General features: G+C 32.1%; 1 protein-coding gene across 1 annotated transcript in view; it reads right to left on the bottom strand.

The window, feature by feature from the left end:
• Positions 1-203: 203 nt before the first annotated feature.
• LOC149805306 (uncharacterized) overlaps positions 204-22,871 on the bottom strand; it is a 50,642-nt gene continuing 27,974 nt past the window's right edge. The window contains exons 8-15 of the mRNA XM_089933969.1: positions 22,481-22,729; positions 20,186-20,240; positions 17,951-18,114; positions 16,220-16,393; positions 10,465-10,680; positions 5,722-5,764; positions 5,186-5,346; positions 204-1,114 (exon numbers count right to left, since the gene is read on the bottom strand). Of these exons, the coding sequence (XP_089790095.1) occupies positions 891-1,114; positions 5,186-5,346; positions 5,722-5,764; positions 10,465-10,680; positions 16,220-16,393; positions 17,951-18,114; positions 20,186-20,240; positions 22,481-22,729 (1,286 nt within the window). The 3' untranslated portion in view covers positions 204-890. The remainder of the gene's footprint in view (positions 1,115-5,185; positions 5,347-5,721; positions 5,765-10,464; positions 10,681-16,219; positions 16,394-17,950; positions 18,115-20,185; positions 20,241-22,480; positions 22,730-22,871) is intronic.

Genomic DNA, 22,871 nt, shown 5'->3' with positions numbered 1-22,871 from the left:
TACAATTAGCTTTCAAGGCTTCATTGCTAGGTGAGTTAATAAAAGCAGCAATTACTAAAGATTGATCAGCATGATTTATAGAAAACAAAAAAAACTTATGCCATGATGTTTTCTGTACCATTTTATTAAATTCTGTAAAAAGATTTATGAGAAGTAGTCATATAAATGTTTTTCAACTTTTAGTAATGGTTGCTAATTAGCATCATTTATAAAACTTTAAAGCCTTTTATACCAGGATGATCTGTGTCAAATTTATTTTAAAATGGTCCAGTGGTTTTGAGAAGTTTATGACAGAAAACATAGATGACAATGATGTGTGATGCATCGTGGACAACATACTTTGGATGCAGGGTAATACTTTAAAATGTTCATTTAACCAATTAAATTTATTTTTCATTATTGAAGATATACAGATATGGCTATTTATTAGTCTTACCTATGACCAAATAGGTGATATTAGTTTGTTCCACTTAACAAATTTATGCAGGAGAGAAGACAAATAGTGTCCTAAGAATCTCTAAATTTGGATCTTCGACAATGGATAATCACAAGCATTGTTGCTAATTTAAATCTTCTATTTCAGTTATTTTATATCTGTCCCTGACAATTTAAAATTGTGCAGGCAACTAACTTGAAGGATATTCACAATGAAACTTTTCAGATTTAGTAAACAAGTCACTATCTGTTCACCTGGTCATAAGGCATGGTCAGCTTAATTTCTGTGAAGGTATCATCAATCAGCGATAGTAATATTTGACATTAGAACCTCAAAGTCCATAAATTTCACTTCTGCAGTCTTGGAATGTTTCAACTTATGCTTTCATCACTGGTATATATATGACACTTAAATACTGGAAGGTACAATTATTGGGATTGCTTTTTGTTAATTTCTACCACACAGTTACTTTCTTTATTCCTGTAGACAAAATTGAACTACCATTTTTAAATCCACTGAGTGCTGGTGTATAGAGTCCTTCCTTTTTGGAGCATTGAGGGTCTTTGTAGTATTTGTCCAGTCCGACAAGCTTAGAAAACAGATTAATGGCTTCTCCCCACTGCCTGTCAGAAGGAATTAATCCTGCAAGTCCATGGTTGCCCAGCCACCCATAGAAATCTGCAATGTTATGACAATACTGATCATACTTATACAAAAATGAATTAAGCCAACATAAATGAAAAAATGTAAGCACTATAGGAATATATCTTTCGATAAATTTACAAAACTTAAAAGAAGTATTAATCATGTACAAATCTAGGACAAATGTTTGATTTTTCAACTGGTTTTGTTTTCAAAGCTAACAACAGAAATTAATATTAATATGAATATATTCGCTGTGCTAAACATTATCAAATGGCATAATAGCCAATGTTATTGAGGATGTGTTTGATTTGTTCTATTTCAGTAATCATTCTCACAATGATCAAGTGCAATCATTTTAAATGTGCACAGAAAATCTGGAACTTGAATTGATAACATATTTCATATTGATTGAATACACCCTCAAACAATATCAACTGTGCTTACTTCAGGAGCAATATCCACACAACTTGGACTAGAGGCTTAAAGTCAAATTGTTTCGTGTAAGTTCAATGCATTTACAAATTACTTTATGCATTTTTTGTAAAATTATATCTGCATGAACTATGCAAATATACTGCTGATCTAACAATTCGCATGTTTCCAAGATACTGTTTCTATAAACAAATCACACTGTCAATTTGATGTGTACCACTGAATCTAGATAACAGGCTCTTAAAATGATAACAACTTTTGAAAAACTACAAACTAATTGGGAGTATGATACTATGTGTACAAAAGAATTGGTACTAAAATAATTCATTTCAAACATCAATGAAAAAACACAATTTATCAACTAGAAATGTCCTCTTAAAAATTTACTTCAACACATTTTCAATCACAGGCAATAAAGCTTTTCAGAAAATTTGGTTGATACCAAACAATTTAACTATGTGCATATTATAGTATTCAAAATATATTATATGCATTGTTATTCTAAGTGAATCAAATGCTGTAACTCTTTAAAATAGAGTATAGTCAAATTCTGATCATTACCCAACTTGCATGACACCTAACTGAGGAAAACTATTATGTTATGCAGTTACAGGCAAATGCTCAAGAGTTTAAAAGCCAGTAAGACACCTAAAACATTCAAAGACTAAAACTCTGTTAAATATCATTAACAGATGGTCAATAAAGATGTTATCAGTTAAGATTAAGTGTAATGGCTATTCTAAAAGAGATGCAGTAACTCTGTTGCAAGAGCACTGGACTAATAATCCAAGGGTCAAAGGTTGGATACATGCCTAGACCGATCTGTGTCAGTTGCCTTCTGTATATTTGTGGGAAAGGCACTCCCATTTCCTCATCATGATATAGCAAAAAACATATTAAAAGTTCCATTAAAAGCAACCAAAAAAAAAGAGTCTGTCAAAGAGACTAACACTATTTTTTGAAAAGAATTTCCAGGAATTCAAAATAAGACCATTTCTTCATTTCAATTGCTGACTGGTTAAACCATTTCTTACAATCTTTAGTGAAAATATTTTCAAATTAACCCCTTTGGCAGCCATATTGGTTGTAATTTTGGCACCATTTTCATTTAAGACAAACCAGACACCATTAAAAGACTTGATAAAAATACCATGTTGACATAATCATCCAAACAGGAGAAATAGTGACAAGATTTTAAAATGTTTATTGTGGCAGTCATATTTGATGTCAGATCAGGACCATTTTCATTCAGGAAATTTTCAAAGAAAATGCATGTTTGTACTACAACAAAAAAAGCAATCAAACTCTTCTTCAAAAATGTTTAGAACGTCAGAAAACAAATAAAACTAACAAGGCAGAAAAACTTGTAATGAGAACCCACCATGACGGTAGTGAGAAACTTGATCTAAAGGGTGTTAAGCAGTTTCAACAGGGAGACTAGACATGGCTTTCAAGCAAAAGAAGTTGTGGAAAGTAGGTACCAATGTCCCTGTTTTAGTGCACAACACATGTTAATTCTATGATGCATATTCAGTGCAAATTTTAATTACAATTGGTGAATATGTACTGGGATTAAACCATAGATATGATATTTCACAACAAAATGGTAGATTTCTATTTGCAGCATTCATTACCAGCAAGTACGTGTGTGTGTGTTGGCTTAACCCTTTCTTCACTATAGACCGGTTTTCTGGTCCAGGGGAAGTAAGTCTGTAAACACTATGGACCGCTTTACTGGTCTGGGGCAGTGTTCTTCTCTAACGTTATAGTACCCGACTATATAAATTTTGGGATACCTCTAATAACTTCCTACTTGTAATGTAGATATTATATTTGGATTATCTCATTAGTTTAGCTTGTATACAGCTAGAAATATCGAACAAAGTAGGCACTTTTAACAAGTTTTCCAAATGGTGAAATTTGTATACAAAATGGCGGAGTTCAAAAAAAGTGAGTGAAGTGTTAGATTTTGAATTATCAGAGGATTTTACCAATTTTTTAAATTTGGATGAAAATGAGAGAAGGTGTCTGGAGAGCCAATGGAATGCACTTGTGGGTGACAGTGATGACGATGAAGAGGACTTTGAAGGTTTTGAACCGGATGAAGTGTATGCTCCACGTAATTTTGTTTGGATGAAGTTGGAAAACCAAAGAGATTTGTTTCAGTTTTCTAAAAGAGTTGGACCCACCCGAGTGTTAGATAGCTCCATGAGAGCTTTGGAATATTTTCAAATATTCTATTCCGATGAAGTTTTTGGAAACATTGTCTGTCTAACGCATTTTTGAATGCAACAATCAAACGTGCCAGAGGCGATAGAGGTGTGTGGATCGATCTCACCTTGGATGAAATCAAGGCATTTTATGGAATTTTAAATTTTACCTGTTATATACATGAAAGAAAGACCTGTGTTGCTAGTGGAATTATTCACGAGTACGTCTAGGGTCAATTGAACAAGTTTTGGGAACTTTCTAGTAAATAGATAATTACTTGTATTTTACCTGTTGTGTTACCTGTTTGCACCAGTATTTTAAAAGTTGTAATAGATATGTACATTTTAGTCAATTAGTCATAAAATTAGATTTTAAACCTTGATTTTGACACCAAATCCAGCCAGATATCTTTAAAATTTGCAAAGTTATGTTATTTCAAAATCCACAAGTCATTTTGCTTTACAACTCCAAAGTTACTCAGTGTTGAGGACTCTATGCCCCCAAAGTTACTTAGTGATGAAAGGGTTAAATGTCTTTGGCCAACTTTCTCTCTCCAATACATATCTTAAGGCGATATGTGTTTACCATGTTGTGCTGAATTCTGATTTTATTTAAATATTTCTTATATGTCTATTTTCATTTGTTTAAAAAGCAAGTTATCTCAGACTAACAATATTTTTATTACTTTACATATACATTATAAATAGTTATGAAAATTAATTTGCAGCTTGTGTTGAACAATAAGTGTAATTAAATGTTCTGTTTAGCATGTAGCAACTCTCTCTCTCTCTCTCTCTCACACACACACACACACACAAACATATACATACACACAAACTCACAAACATGGGATCCTGAACCAAAATGCTTTGAATAAAAAAAACTTGTATCATGCACTCACAAATTCTACCATCTGTAATATATGTACATTTTTTGAGTATTTGGTGACTTATTTTATTTTCATAATAAAAAAACACCCAATTAATGGTTCCAAAATCCAAGTCTTTCAAACAAGTTAAAAGTAAGAAATGTAATTCTCATTTCTATTATAAGACAAACTTGGTTTGTGAACATAGTAAAAGCTAAAAGCTTAAATGACAAACACAACTAGTCTTGCTATTACATTGCAATGTGGTATTAATATGTAGAAAAGAAAAGGACTATTTTCGTTTGTTTTAAAATAAACCCATTTTCAGAGAATGTGTACTGGCAGAGTTGTTTCATGGATATTTACAAGCCTTGAGAAACAAAAAGTTTGCACAGCATTCATTATTCATTTATTTGCATTTGAGTTCTCTTTTTGCATTCATCATTTCATTTATGTTCATTTTCTGTTCAGTCTTCAATCTTCATTCAACTTTTGTTTCAAAGATAAAATTTCTCATTCTGTACAAAATAGGAATTTTTATCAAACACTCTGAACTTGGATACAAAAAATGGTTTAACAAATTAAAAAAGTACCTGATCCCAGCGCTACAGACATATCACAGAGGGGCTGGGGTACTTCTGTTCCTTTCATTACTAAGATGTCAATGATGCAACTTCCATCCTTTTCAAAGCAGGCATGGATTCCCAAGTCGATGATGAAAATTTTCTCTTTGGGTGGTTTTTTGATGGTGTACCTGACACAAAAACTTTAAATATGATATGGATCTACAGATAGGAAAATGTTGTATAATGGTTCCTTCACATTAATCAAACACCATTGGCAAAATATTTGATGATGTGACCTTGATCCCAAGGTAAAAGGGGCAAGGCCAGCATAAGAACTGTCATATCCTCCTAAAGTAATAAATCTAAAACAACAGCAACATTTCAAAAAATGGTCCATCCTTATTTTAAATATATTACAAATTATCAGAAACATGGTGTCTTTTGGATTTGAAAAATTCATGCATAAAAAAATACATAATTTAAAAATTTAATAAGTATTACATAATTTTCAGTAAGCAAATACTTTAAATTTGTTACATAATGATTTATCAACCAAAGCATACCTCAATTTAAAAATTCCAAGAATGGTCTTAACCTCTGTTTTACCTGAAATTACAGGAAAAATGTATAAGTAACTCAAATCAAAATAAAACATATACAGCTGGTATTAATTCATATTTCCTGGTTTGTTTATATTGTGTAATTTTCATGCTAATAGTAATATAGGTACTTCTCCCATACAAGTTTTTCCTAATGTCTCTCTGCATGCTACACAGTTCTTCCCTACCCAGCATGCAGTGTCATTTGGGTATCCAGTCCCCAGATCACTCTACTGACACAACAACCTGAGGCAACTCCAATTTAGAACAGCAGCAATTCAATACATTATTGTCAGTCATACTAGCAAATCCACCAAAAAACACACAATTCTGTCATTCAGTCATACTAGTAATTCTACTTCACAAATAATGCATGTAAAGAGGCATGGACAATTCTAACATTCGTTCATACTTGTGATTCTACTTGTTAGATACTGTATGTCAGCAATTAGGCCTTGACAACGCTGTCATTCAGTCATATACTGGTGATTCCACTTCAAAGATATGGCATGCTTCCTTATCTTACCATCTTACTGTAATTAACCTCATGCGGCATAAGGTGAGACCCATGGAATGCCAAAGATGTATACATATGTACTGTTTAATAATCACATAATAGTTGTCTACAGTATATACTTGCATATAAGCCAGCTTGCATATAAGCTGACCTCCAAACTGAACAGGTATAAACACTAAAAAGTGCATGACCCACGAATAAGCCGACCTACAAATCCAAAACATCTCAAGATGCACAAGGTAAGTTCTAGACGCATTTATTTAGGCAAAGTTATATTTTTAAAAATTACATTTATACATATCTCAAGGTCAATGTACATGATTATTAAAAAGAATAGGTATAAACTTCTTTGAAAAGTAATTTGTCTGTTTTCTTATTGTTTCTGCCTAATTTAAATTTGAGTATAATTTGATTGAACGATGACAAGAATTTAGCGTTCGAGAGTTGGTGTAGTACTACCTCTTCCTACTGAGTCTAATATTGTTTGTTTATGAATTATTGCATTGGACATCTTATTTCAGTGCACAGTAATTACACTTTTACTTTGCTTTGAAATTGTAAATACCTAATTCATTAAAATGTAATCCCAGTATGACAACACAACAAACAAACAATACGGTTAATTGCTAATGCCATAAAAGTTGAGTTGTAGTTAGCTTTGATGTAAGCGACCTTACACCATACCTGTCAACTCTAATGCTGGGAGGGAAAAAAACTCACAATTTTTGGGGTCACTATAATTATCATCATAAAATTAAAAGAAGAAATAAAAATACATACCACGCAGCAAAAATGTCCTCAAACAACAAACCCAGAATACATGTTTTATAATAAACAATACTAAATGCTTTACGAGTTGACTATAAGGGAATATGGTCAGATACACAAAGAATGGAAAATAGTTGTCATATGTATGGTACCATCAGGCTGGCTATTTTGGTATCTTTAGTTCAACGAAATTGGGAATCTTTTATTTGCCTATCAATTGCTGGTGCTTGAATAACACACAAAAGTGTAGAATGTGGTTTCTCTGAATTACGGCGGAGGGCCAATTGTTTTCACAAAATAGTTGCATCGACAAGGATTAACTTTTAATTAGTCACACTGGCTCTCTTGCTTGTTTATTTAAGACTAATCTTTAGCTATTGTGCAGTTTAACCATAGCTGACTAGAATATAAAAATAGAGCCTGTCCTGGGGGAAAATAGGGCATGTCACAGGGAGAAAATGCAAGTTTTTTTTGCGAATTTCATGCATATTGGACCAGGAAGATCGATCAATATTTTGTGAAAACAAGGCTTTAAAAATGACACAAAAAAACTCCCAATTTTAGGTCCCAATCTCTATTATTTTTATTCAGTCTCCCTACTTGGATTTTGAAAAGTTTTACAAAACTATGGTAATCGTGCTAATATTAGGGAATAAAAGGCAATTACACATCAATGTACTTGTATAGATACCAGTCACAATTCCATCTTATCACAAGCCAGTTTCAGGGTTTTAATGATTAAATGGTCGGTACTAATGTCGCAAAATGAAAGAAATTCACTAACATAGGTGACACCGAAACATCAGTCTTTCCATTGTGTGGAAAGTTATGATGTTTGTTCAGCCAAGACACAAAACTAAAATTGATTGATTTGATCTTAGTTGAACTATATGAGAATTTTAGCCTTTATTATTAGCACTGTTCATGAACGTATAAACTATGATGATTATGTGCCTTGTACGATTAAACGTGCATACCTTTTTAAAAATATTACCTCCATTTGTAGGATTGCTTATATCACTGAAAATGAGTAACATGTGAGTGTGTGATTCAACATAAATGAAAAAGCAATTAAGGACTAGCTGAAATGTTATCTGGAAGAATACAATTTGGTTGAAACAACGAATAAAGCAAAATCTGCATCTAATATGTTTGGGAATAAGTAAGGATTTAAGTGAAGCTATGCATGCTTTGCACTCTGTAATTACTGTACATGATAGTTCAGCATGGTCACCCTGGTAAACTCAATTGGTCCATGAATTATGAAGACTGTATTTACCTTTTCTTAACTTTGTGTTGGAGAAATCAGAAAATATGTAATGCAAAATAATAACAAAACCAATCAAAGCACTGTGTAACATTTTAATAATTGTTGGGTTACCAAAAGATACTCTTTTTTACATGTCTATGTCTTAGGACACAGAATTTTTTTTTATTGTTTCATGTCCCAAGATTTACAGTCATTACAGTAGTCAACAGAAAGACCTAAAAACTGTCAAGTTTAGACATTGACCAGCAGATAAGTCACACCACCCCCTCTTCCAGGCCTTTATTTTTTCCTAAATTATTCAGCTTTATATGCAAGTATATACGGTAATTACAATTTTTATAGGCTACTTCTCTATTACTTCTTATGCCATAATGTATCTTATGTACAGTTCACCTGTCCATCTAGCTGTACATGTATTGAGTGAATTAGTGAGTTCAGTTCACAGTCCACCTGTCCATCAGTCCATCTTTTTATATTGTGTAAATATAGAAGATAACTAGAAATGTACCAATATAACGCAGATGTACTTGCTAAATATGATTCTGGTATGGACAAACCTACGTCAAAAACAATGGTACATTTAAATAAGTGACAAAGTTTGGTAATAGTAGATGGGGAAGAATTTACCGTGTGGAAACAAAATAGAGACTAGAGAAGGACAGATGTCACATGATATGCTCTGTCTTATGATGGGTGCATACAAACTGTTGTAATAGTTTGAAAATCTAATCAAGTCATCTATATATAAATGCAAATTTATCCATACAAATTTTTTTAATTTCTCTGCCTCACATGTTTTTTGCTTAACTGTATTAGAATGTACAGGGGTTCTGTCAAAAAAGTTGTAGGCTAAAAAGATTAAAACCCATAAATAAATGAAAAAATTGGAAATTGCTGTGTTGGACTGAAAATCTAATCAGGTCATCTGTCCATGGCCATAATACCATGTATAATATAATGGCTCTAAGTTTAAGAGTGTTTGTGCTATTGTGCAAAACATGGATTTTACATGGATTGTTTGACTCTTGTTTCGAGGGACACACAATATGACAGAATAAATCATTAAGTATTGTAATCATCCACTCAAGCATGATAAATTTAACACATACAAACACACATGTTGAGAAGGATATAAGTTTTTACTTATAACAGTACAACTATAAAATCAGTTCCCCAATGTTTCAAGGTAATCAAGCTCTTAACAAAAACAAAAGAAGCACATAAACACCAAGAGAAAACCAAGTTATATGTTTTAATTATCAAGTTTTATTACTGAATATCAGCAGCACCCATGAAATGAACTTTAAACACATAATTACAAGAAAGGCAATGAAGCTGAAGACATACCTCACAGAGACCTCTTCTTACAAAAAGGATGTAGAACTTATCAAGATTTATGTACTTCTCAATTCTAATGGCTCTAGGCAGGATGGTATGCATACAGAAAAATCAAACAAGTTAGAAAGCTATGATCTCTTCTAAACAGACTCAAACCCAAGCTCTGAATAATGACACCAATCACCTAGTTCTCATACAGAACACTCTAATCCATCCAACCACATATATAAACACACATTCACAAGTGTAATGACAAAAATAAAAATGTATGGATTATTATCAAAGAGATAATCTGCAATGTCCTTTAAAAACTGATACTTTAAAATACTCATTGATGTTGTTGTTGTTGTTGTTGTAGGGTTTAACGTCATTTTTCAGCAATAGGCTATACATGGCAGCCAGTATTAATGGTGGAGGAAGAACCCAGGAAAACCACAGAAAGAACCACCGACCCTCGAGAAGCTACTGACAAGCTTTCTCACATACCCACATTGGCCGAATCCGAGACTCAAACCTACGCAGACAGAGGTGAGATGGCAGTGATCCGTAATGGAGAGCACTTTAAACCACTCGGCCACTCGGGGCCCCACTCATTGATGTAACTATCACATTTATAACAAAATGGTGTCAGATTGATATCTGATTAAACAATACTCTCATGATTAAAGTCATAAAAATATGAATGCTATGTTCAATAATATTTTTATTTTGTACTACATCTATTTTTCAAGTCAATGATGAAACTTTGAAAATCCTTTTCTACCAAACTAAATCAAACTAACATTCACTTGTGGAATACACAAATGTAACATACCCCATTCATAGCCAAACAAGCTGAAATTAAATCCATATGTTTCAATGTAGCCAGCAACATAGTAGTCACAAGTGTTGACATCTAGCTTGATGTTGAAAGACAGCCCCAACTGTTTGATATCCACACAGCAATCAATGCCAGTACAGTAATCTGGAATGTGGCACGTCATGTAGTTATCCGGCAGAGATGGCAGATTCACAAAACTCAGTGGACATACTATAAAATAACGGAGAAAACTATGAATAACATTGTCTGCATAATAAATCCTCTCTGCAAAGTTTATACTGAGTAATTCAAATTTCCAAAAAGATGCAGCAGTTTATCATACTTTTGTTGTTGTTTTTTAAAAGAGTGATTCAAAAAGTATACTTGCTGAAAAATATTGTTTCTGATAGTGTAATTTGATGTTGAACACAATCTATATTGTGGTCAGGTATTTAAAAATGTTTATATACCAGCTCGCTATCCAATTTTTGTGGATATCATCTAAAGGGTTTTTTTGTTCTCACTTGAAAATCCCTTTTGGTTTCATTTACATATTTTTCAGTAAATTAACATTTTGGTTTGTATAATGAGCTTAATTTGGAGATATGTCTGAGGTTTGTAAAGGTGCTTTCAGAGATCTTGCATTATTTTCTGCAAAGAGACCTTATAATCTAACCCTCAGTGCTTGAGTGAGCAAGTCATCATCATTGCTATTAGGAGGACCAGGGTCACTTTGTTGCTCAAGTTTGGTCTCATGAAACGCCTGCTTGTGCATTTTTATATGATGTTTTTGCCAACATTTGGCTTATAAACAATTACTAAATAACTTTTGTTGGAGATGAGCTTAATGCTGCCACAACTGTTCGTTTACAGTGCATTGGTTATTTATTGTCATGTGACTCAGTTATCATGCCACTCAAAACATAGAGGGTCATCGTAGCCCTGGAACCACTGTCAGAAATGACTGCAGATATGGCTATTCTGAAATTCTGAGCACTGGCAACATGCTCAACCTTGGTGTTATCAACCATACTGATACTAGATATGGTTGCAGTGGGCCTTCTACCTGAAGAAAACTCTTTGTTTATCTGTAACCATGCACAGATGTCCATAATTTATTGCAAAAGTCCTTATGCAACAGGAGACAGACCCTACATTATCCAACATTATGGCTGCGTGCATGAACAATGTAATCAAATATTACTCTAGGAAAGAATCAAACCAAGTCAGGCCAATAAAAGAAAACAGTCAATAATCAGTATCTTATTGTCTTTAACATTTAAAACACAAGAAAAACCTTTAAACGCCAGGACACATTACAAACTTCATTGGTAGCGAAACCACAAACTGACCATCACTTATATACTGTCAATTCAATGAGTCCATGATGGAATAAAATGTTCAATCAAATCTCAATGTTTCCAGCCTTATAATAAAGCTGAATATTCAGACAGAAAGCCCTGTCATCACAACTCAAACACCACATACTTGGCACATATCTTTTCTCAAAGTCACATAGATGCCTTGATAAAATTTAGGACTTTGTACAATATTAAACATTTTATTGATATTTTTAATGACATTAAAATATGGACTGAGCTGAAAAGTTGTATCTATTTGGAAAAGGGCTGCTGATAAAATCTACTCCAACAACCTTGGCCCATATTTTCAGAGAACTTTCTTATTAAATATGGTAAAATCATATCAGAAAACAATTTTGTTTTTCAGAGCTACTTCCCACAGACCATATTTCTCATGCCTAAATTAATTGATGACTATATTATTTAAATAATCAACTAAGACAATTTGAACTTTAAATCTAGCCTTTAGTTAGCTCACCAGCTACCAAATGAAGTCATCTTTAATTCAAAATAAGCTGCTAATTCACCATACTGTATATTAAGATTTAAAAAGAGTATTTAGCTCAGTGGTTTGACAGAATATAATTTATTCCACACAGCATAGCAGATTTTATCCCATTTGTATCTCAGGTCTGCATTATTAAATGTAGTTAACGTACCTAATTCATTAAATACGTGTGAAATAAAATTAGATACATTTAGCTACATTTAATGATGCTGACCTGAAAATTTACTGAGTTAATGACAGGATAAAAAAATTTATGCTTTGTAGAATGAACTACAGTTACAATTTTGACAAGTTCATTTAAAGAGGGCAGCAAACTTAGTTGTATTTAACCAATCATCCTCATGCCCCTTTATTATATGCATGTTGTGTTTAAGCTTCAATAAATAGCAACAAAAGAAAGAGTGAAAAAAAACAAGCTTTAAAAAATGTAACAAATACATTTCTTCCCTGGAAAAATGCTGTAAAAATGAAAAAAATAAGAACTTACAGTTTTAAGAATCAAATCCAAACATAATCCAAGATTAATCCACGAATTAAATTTAGAAGTCCTAGTAATGAAATGTTCTAATGAATTCAAGTTCAAGTCCCGACAAAAAAATCCAAAATAGAAGGTGATGACATTTACTGTAGTCAGTAGAGAACTGATGTGTACAATCCTTTGTGAACCACAGAAAATAATATTCCGGTGCTTGAATTCAGAATAAAATTTAAATAAAAATCTTTGTCCAAAAACTATGACCACTCAGTTATTTCCAGGAAAAAGAATTATCCCTTAGAATCCAAAAAATCTTAATAAAAATTAAATAGAACTCCAAAATGCCACAACAGACATCCTCCAGTGTAATCAAAAAAGCCCAACTGAGAACTATCGCTATAGACGTCAATATCAAACCTGACTACGATGCAATTTCAGAATATAGGCTGTTTACATATTATAAATTATCTACTATTAGTATGACCTTGATAAAAAACAATCATTTTACCCGAGAATAAAATAAAAAATAAAAAGTTGTTTACTTGACCTCCAATCAAGGCCAGGAATTAGGTCAGAAATAGAAACAGTGCTTGTTATTAGGTATCTATAAAAAGATTCAGGTCAAACTGAATTTTCTGGAAAATATAAAATTCCTAGAAAACAAAATTACATTACATGACACGAAATGAAATTAAAAATTATTAAAAAAATTAAACTTACAAACAGACAATTAAACTATATAAAATATAAAGTAAATCAAATATACGTTACATATTTATTACATGGTCACAAACACAATAAGAAAAGGATTGACAAGAAGTTATAGACAGTACAAATATAGTGAGACAATGAAGTAGAACATTTGAGAACTGTATTTGTCAAATCAAGCAGGTTCCAATTTTCATCCACTGAATAAGATTATATTTAAATGCATTTATATTTGTCCTTTCTCTATTCCTTTGGGATTCAGTTACAAAATTAGTGGCATCATATATTGAAAACACTCCTTAAAGAAATCTTAATTTGGCTTCAGAAATGAAAGGTGATTAGCTGAGATTGATTTTAAACTGGGAGCATTGATTTATTTTCTTGCATGAAATAGTTCCTTCAGATATAACTGGATCAAATAGTTTGAGACTTTGTGCATAAGTCTAACCTTTCTAAAAAAATATTAGTTTACCTAATGTTAACATGTTAATTTATTCATTGCACTTGGAATGTTTTCAGCATTATCAATGATCAGTCTGCAAGCTCTTTTTTAGCAAATGAATTATTCTGTAAATATTCTTGACATAATGTGCTTCCCCAAAAAATATTACAGTAGTCTAAATATAGTTGTATATAGCTTTTATAATATTGTTATGTATATTTAATTTGCATTTTTTGCTATTGATTCATTTCCTTTAATAATTTTTTATTTCATTATATACTATTGTAATGTAACATTGCATATTGGATGTAACCTTATCCAAAATCAAGGTTATTGTCTACTTGACTTGAATTATTGTTTTTTTTTAAATTTTATTCTGTAAATAATTTTTACAGAACTTAAAAAATCTCTATGTGTATGGATTTAATATCAGAATCATTGTTAGCAGAAAGAAACATGTTTTTTGGGGTCTGGGTTTAGGTTATTGGAATTCTCCTACAATATACCTGGCATACTTGATACTGTACAGGTTATATATGATAATTTTTAGTTACAGACTTTCTAATAATAGCTAACATTTTATTTTATAACATTAAGATCTTTCCAGAAGGTTATTTTCCATTAGTAATTTGTAGATGCCCATCTTTATTTTGACTTTTAAAAGATAGCTTACAGTTGTTCCATCCACTGACTGAGGGTGTATAAGGAGTGTGCATCAGCAAAATAAAAAAGTTAATTGTGACCTGAGGTCAAGTGGAACCTTGCTACTGAAAATATTATTCATTCATGCTTTAAGATCTAGCAGAATCAATTTTGTTTTAATGTTGTTTCCAGAAGTTCATTTTCTCTGGAAATACAACATAGTGCTCATCAAAAGAATAATAACATTCTTGGACAGAGACATTCACTGAGATTTAGAGTGAAATAAAATCTGGAATTATATTACTGTGTTACAAGAAAAGACTGTTGGTAGAACAACACAATACAGGCCACCATAGGTACATCAACACCTTCAGCATTGGACTTATTTTGGATTTCCATTAAAGTTTATTCAGAACTTTAAATTATTAGCATTTGTGCCTGAAATTCTAGGATTATTTTTAGAATTAATTTGCAACAGCACAAGTTTTTTTTTTCTTTCTTCATTTTCACTTTGAATTCTAGAGAAGTAAATTATTTGTTGAATTTTACAAAGTTTGCTGCTTTCACTCTTTTCTGTTACTTATTTTAAGGGCATAGACTCATAACAATATATTAAAATATGATTAGTTGATGAATATGGCCTTATCTTACTTAAAAACCATAGAAATTACTCAACTTTATGACACATGACATGAAAATATTCATTTCAATGCAAATTATTGTCACCCATCATTTTGTCATTGGTAAGTATTTGTAGACAAATCATCTTGGTAACTATCATGCCTTGGTAAAATACAGAACAGCTTAGTGACAAAGTCTAACTCAATGTGCACTCAAGTATGTCACAGCTGAATGACTATTCTTAAAGTTATCAGTACTATCAATGCAAACATAAACGGAACCATCCATAATTTCTCCCAAATGCATATCTGATATTAATCAAGTGTGTCATATTTAAATTCTGAATGTGTTAAAAGGCCTACAACAATGGCCAAAAAGCTAAAACGTTTAACTCTTTGCATACTATGAAAAGCTACTTTATATGCATAAACCTGGTTCATACACCTGTGGACAGTTTATTTTCAAGCAGTCAAGAAGTATTTTGTCTTAAAGAAACTGAACATTGCCCATATACTGCTGACTACCAGTGTTGTGTCATTTGAGCCATCAACTTTTATCCCATTTTATGTATTTATTATGTTTTTTCATAATGTTTTTTTATAAGATTCTTTTTAAAAAAGTTATGCTTGTGTTCAGTTCCAACTTTTGATATAACTCTAATTAATTCAAAGATTTTCTGAACAAATTCAAAGTTTTTCAACAAATTCAAGGATTTCTCAATGTCATATGAACCATAATAAATTACACAGATACATACCTTATCTAAAACTCTGTTAATTATATGCATGATTGATTACACAACTGATACAAAGAAACTTGCAAAAGAATATGCAAAACACCTGCCCATGTTGAGTGTCTATTATAGGCAGCTTTCACTACACTAAGAAATAATTTGTATTAAGTACATATCCAAGATAGTTGCAGTGAATCTGCCTCGGATAGAATTTTGGGTACTGGTAAATTAGTAATTTGTAGATGCCCATCTTTATTTTGACTTTTAAAAGATAACTTACAGTTGTTCCATCCACTGACTGAGGGTGTATAAGGAGTGTGCTTTCTGTCACAGGAAGGTTTACGCAAGTATTTGTCCAGACCCAACTGCATCAGCAAAAGCTTTAGACCAGCTTCTCTCAGCTGTCCATCCAAACTCATCTTCTGGTCAACAAGCCATTCCGCCAAGGAAAAGTCTGTTCAAATTGTGTGAAGCATCACAAAAGTTTAGTCTTACATACAAAACATCAGGATTTGTAAGATACATATATACATTTTACGTAAATGCACAGCCCAAACATGTCATTAATTCAAACAAGACTTAAATATCAGTAAGTTTGTTAACAAACATCTTACTGAAAACATCATAGATGTCCGAACTAAATGTTACAGCTGTAACTTAATTATATCTCTTATTAATGATCTGATGTCCCTCTGAAGATTGCACTAGCCTACAAGTAGAATGTTACATCTCTTTTTGAAAAGAAAAAAAAAGAAATACGATAAGAAGAATATTTGTACGGGTTGCCTGAAGAACATGGCTGTATAACAGCTGTTTCAGGACCCCATAGTTTCATAAACTAGAAAGTAAATGTATATTGCATTTTGTCCAAATTGACACAAGTATTAATATCTACTAATTGTAATTAGTTAATTTAGTTCCAAAAATGAATTATAAAAAATTCAATTATAAAGTGAAGGATACCATCAAAAGTGATATCAGGTACTGACTTAAGTTTGCTACTTTAACAAGTGCACTAAATTAAAAATTTCCAGCATTAATCCTGCTTAACCATACATAATGGAAAACCAATAATATGAGATAAAATATTTCAAAACATAAAGTTATCACCTTTAGTTCCAAATAAAGATACTATCAACATCAACTAATTGTAGTTATGGTCATATTTTGTCCCAAAGACAGTCAACAGATTCTCCAATAATCAATCAAACTGAAGGATACCTCAATATTTTGCACACTTACAACCAAAAGAGACAAATTACTAACACAAGGTAGCTACTAAAATAAGTGCATTAGTGCACTAAATTTACTATAACCAATATAAACCCGCTTCACCAAACTTAAATAAACAAACAGTAAATATTTAAAACATTTTGTCCAAAAATGTGGGTTTTAAATTTGGCTACTTATATTTCTGCAATTGTATATTTAGAGATGTAAAAGACCTATAAGATGTATTTTCACAATCTGATTGTTAAATTATTCAAAATATTGCACCATTGAAGCAGGAAGAATGAAAGTTTTGATTTTATACATTTTTCTCTTATTTTACAAAGCATCAAAAAGACATAAAAGTGTGGGTGACTCCCAACTTGTCACAATAATGAATAATATTTTACAACTTTCTGCAACATTTTAAAAAATTTGGTCTGACATGGTATTATATTTTACAGAATTTTGTTGATTGTTTCCAGTCTTAGATTTAAGCACAGAAAATAAGCAAACTAATTAAAATATTGACATTGCAAATGTTTCATTTGGAATAGATTCATAAAGAAAGAAAAAGTGCAAGAAAAAAAAGTGAAAAAGAAACCTTTTGCATAAAATTTTAGCTCTACAAAATAGTATATCTAGCAAATGAGGTATGTCCTGTCTTAAAAGTCTTGCTTAAACCTGAAAAATTATTTTCATTTCCATTGGATATGAAGCATAGATATACACAGTGGTAATAACTGGAATAATAATAACTGGAATAATTTTATTTTAGCTCAGATTTATGTAAAGATCTTACTCATGATGCTGGTGATTTGCTTCAGATTACATGCAGGTAGTCTAGCCATATTCAGTACATGGAGTCCTTCTTGGGGATAACAAAAAGCTTTTCCATCCACAGGAATACAAAGGGTAATGACCACATCAACAATAAAGCCATCTGCATATTGGTCCACCATGTAACTGTAAGAGAATTGATTTTATAATATTAAAAAATATAGCATATTCTAAAAAAGTATAGCTACAATATATTCATGAAATGGGAAAAAATGAAAAGACAACAACAAAATCTCAAACCTAAAGATTATTTCTATATTATGGAAAATCCACTTAATATTGATTGCGTCAAATTTCCATGAATAAGAAGATCTTCACTATGTGTATTAGTTGTAATCATACTGTCAAACAATGAAGTTAGGAGAAGCTGGACAAGGCCTATTTTATCAACCTTTGATAATGAGGTAAAATAAAAAGAACACTGAGATTAATCTAAAATGAAAAGATGCACAAATGGACACCAACATGCACAAATATGATTCTACTGGTGATAGGACAAAATACCATTTTAATGGCCATCTACCTCACCTACTGTTTTATAGTTGAAATCTAACACTTTTTTAACACAAAAAGTTTTTATTTAAATAATTTTTTTTAAATAATATTTTTAGGTGTGCAATCTCCGTATTACAGACATCGTGGACCATAAATGTTATGCCAGTGCAATGATGTGGGCTGAATAATTGGACTAACATGTGTACACAACAGACTGTTAATTAATTCACTTTTTTAATAATCTGGAAAGTTTAAGACCAAATTTGCAGTGTTTTATGAGATGATATAATAAAAATAAATCCATGTTAATCTATTAAGACTTTTGAGTAGTTTTTATTAAAATCATCCAACATTTGGCAGATATTAGATGGAGTGAAATTCCAAAACATGTACTTTCTCCCAATGCTAAAAGATCACCAGCTAAGAAATATGAGACTCATGAATACAATCTTAAGTCCAGCTCAGGAAATACCTCCTTGGGGTGAACTTGAATGAGTATTGCAAAGCAGTTAGCAGTCTTAAAACCCAAGCCACAGGAAGACTGTGGTTTGAACAACTTCGGAGACAAATAAAAGTGATTCAAGGAAAGCTTGGACCAGAAAACTGTTGAGATTAAGTTAAGTGTGAAACTAAATAATTACAATAAATGTCATCAGTGTTTACCAGTCAGTGGTTTTGTGAAGGAAACAAAAACTATTTGTGTATTTAATGGAATTTTTTAAATAAAAATCTGCAGTGAACTATCAGGTATAAAACTCTTTCTTTCTCAAAAGTTTTAACTTTAATCTTAAAACAAAATATGTTAAGGATGATGCCAATTAACCAGTGATTCTTCCATAGAAAACAAGTCATACACATGTATTCTTAGAAAGCCAATCATGCACATGTATTCTTGATATTAACTATTCTGACTGATGGAAATTTAAGTGATATTACTTTAATATACAAGCTGATTGTTTAACTCATTCGGCCCCAGAGGTTTTTGCCATTTTTGCCTGAAATGCGCGTAGGAAAGACATTTGGGGGGCTATTTCCGAATATGTCGGGTTTCAACAGATTTTCCATGAGACGAATGCCTAGTTGTGTTGGAAACATCATTTTCCATTGGTTATTTTGCTTGTGCATGAGCAGAAGGGTAAAAGTTGGAGTTTTTTTTGTTTGTTTTTTTGGCTTAATGGACCCATCATTTTCGTATGGAGACTGCTCTTTATTCCAAATGCCCACCTTATCCTAGTTTTTGCAAAGGTTCACCTGTCTGTGTGCAGTTCAGACCAGTCTGCCTTAGATCTGAGGCCAAAAGGTCTAAAATCTGAACACAAAATTGCATTCCGACCATGAGCGAATTTTGGGCAAGAAAAAAAAAACAGGTCCAAAAATGAGGTTTTTCCCTCTGTATTTTGTAGTGCAACTAGAACTTCCACATTATTTGATATCATTTTAGAGCTATATCTGTCTGCTTTTTTGTAGTACCACCCACGTTGGTGTATCTTAAATGACCTTTGATGTTGCAGAGCTTGGAAATAGGGTACAGCCTCATCAAGCCTACAGGCAGGATTGGGGCCAAATTAGTTAAACACCTTGTAATCATGACATGTTTGTTTAGAACTAAATGTATCACTTTAACAAGTTCTCACTGCAAAGGAAATTTCATATCCATCAAGCTGCTAAATGTAATACCAACAAAGTCAAACCCTCAACTTGCCTGATTTCAATTGGTGCTGGAACTCCCTTGCCAATCTTTAGAACTCCTAGTTTACCTGTAAAGGTCACAAAAACATTCTTAAATTGAACGCGTGCCAAAAATACAATTTTTATTAACTGAAATTAAATCCATAGTACCTGTACATGCGATTCTTTGTGAAAGGACTAAAAGAGCAACATAAAAGAATATATATATATATATATATAATTTTTTTTAGACATAGGTGTAAGCCATGATCTGTTAATCTTGAAGCTTATGTTCAAAATAGCTGAAACATGATGAAATTATCACAAAAGCATTGGATTTGTTACAAACACATCATATGATGCAGAAAACTAAAAGTTATTTGTTCATTAAGCCAGAAAGGAATAAATTTTGTACTCATATTCCCTTGTGTGATTTAACAAATATGTTTAAAGAATTTTTACAGTAAATTTTATGTTGTTTATTTCTTGAGCTTCTTTATAAATGTGTGCAATTATAAGCATCTGACTTCATATTTTACATGCTTCATAAATTTGTGAATCTTGAAATTTGATAAAACACTTTGCATGATCAGCCTTCACTTCACTGTGTGATCAATTTTCAAGCTTTACAACTTCATGAATTCTGTAAAATAAGAAGATCAATTTGTATATATCAGGGTAGATACTTCACAACATCTGTTTTTAAATTTCAACATAAAATACTGATGGAATAACAGTAAGGACAGAGAGCATGATGATATAATTATTTACATAGCTGCCAACCCCTGAGTATAAAAATACTGGCTGCTTATTGCAAAAATTCTAATTTTCAGGAACAAATACTGATTTTTTAAATTTTAATCCAAATGCAACTATTTACATCTACAACCATAAGTAAAGTAGGACAGTACCTTACTTATTTAATTTTAAAGATGCATGTGTTGCACTCTTGCACCTTCTGAATGGGCACCCTGTTCCATTCAGGTGCCCATTTAGAAGGTGCAAGAGTGCAACACACACTCAGACATAGGCTGTTTATATGAGCCTTTTCCACACCTTGGTGGGTTTTTTCCAATCATTATCGATTCCAATGTACCATTTTTCATTGATGATCTGAATACTGTTTGATTATCTTACTGAACTGTTTTCATTCTAGCACACAAGTAATCCATTACAATTTTACTGTCTGTTAAATCTGTCCAAAATAAATTGCCAGCAACACAAGTAAATGAATAAGATAGGTTCATTTCTAAAGAAATGTAATAAACCAAATTTCAATTGAATTATGTCAAGGTTGTCTCTGGTATATATATATGTCATCACTGTGTGTGTGTGTTATTTGGATTTGTAACATAGCTATAATAATTCTTCAGTCATATCGCTACAATGTCTGAAGTATGACAGTTTATAGTGATGTCCCACCTAGTCACATAATCCTGACACCAGCCTGACCAGTCCTAACACTAACCTCTTAATGCTAAATGCCTACTGAGGCAGCTGTTAGTACCATTTTGTATAAGTCTTTGGTATGACTCGACAAGGGTTCAAACCAACAATCTCTCACGTCCAAGGTAGATGCTCTAACCACTAGGCCAGCAGAGCGGTCTATATATGTCATAAGTACAGGCTGAGTTGTTGATCATGAAGCAGCAAGCTGATATATATTAGCTTTTTGTTGATCTTGTGAGTCATGGGCACATGCACAATAGCGAAATCACATTACACAATTTGCAAAACGAAAAGTTTTCTCCTTTACTAGACGGTTTCACAAATCTAAACAAGATGGCATAATTTACCTTCCAGTTCTGTTTTCTTGTCTTTCATGGAGAAAATTCTGAATATTCTGCTGTCCTTTTCAACATGATTAGAAGTTGAATATTATGAAGATAAAATACAGTGATAGCAGCAACTATTTGCACAATCAAATATGACGGATAAAGACAGGCATGTTAGCCTCGATTTTGAATGAACCAACCTTATTTTAGAATTCTATTCCTACATACATGCAATACATTTATATCAGAATGGAACCAAGTGTCATTTCTAACAAAAAATTGCAAGGAAATTTTTAATTATTTTTTTTAAATTAAAAAACTTTGTTTTAGCAAGAAAAAAGTACACCCATATTCAGATTCAAAATGCAGGACAAATACAGGAAAAACAGGACACTTGGCACCTATGTATTTATGACTTTCCATGACAGGCATATAAAAGCTGATGTAAGAAAGAAACTAGATCAAATTAAAACATCATGCTCCACTCAGTTTTAATAGTTAACAAATGTGGAGATTTTATCATACAGAATCTATATAACAGTGTATAAACATACCCCAGTCATACTGCAATAGTTTCTCTTTGTGATAATAACTGCCTATCCAGGCCTCAAACATGAATTTGCAAGGGTCCAGCTTGAATCCAAAGGGAATATCAAAGTGGACCTTCTTGGATGATAGTGGAATAGTGAAGTTAAGTCCCCAGCAGCACTGCAGACCAATACAGTTGTCTGTCAGTTCACAGCGAGCAACTTTACTCAGGGCTGATGGCAAAATATCTGTGATGTTCAGAACTCCCAAGCACTCTGTAAAATTAAACAAAATGCATATGATCACAACAGAAAATAAATTACATCACCTACCTTCACTTAAGAAAAATGGTGTTTAAATGTACAGGGGGCAGAGAGGAATTTTCCATAGCACACAACTTGAGATAACACTCTGTGA

The sequence above is a fragment of the Sinohyriopsis cumingii genome, chromosome 2 (assembly GCF_028554795.1).
Source record: "Sinohyriopsis cumingii isolate HCF-2022 chromosome 2, ASM2855479v2, whole genome shotgun sequence".
Lineage (NCBI taxonomy): Eukaryota > Metazoa > Mollusca > Bivalvia > Unionida > Unionidae > Sinohyriopsis > Sinohyriopsis cumingii.
This window is presented reverse-complemented; position numbering and strand designations above follow the sequence as displayed.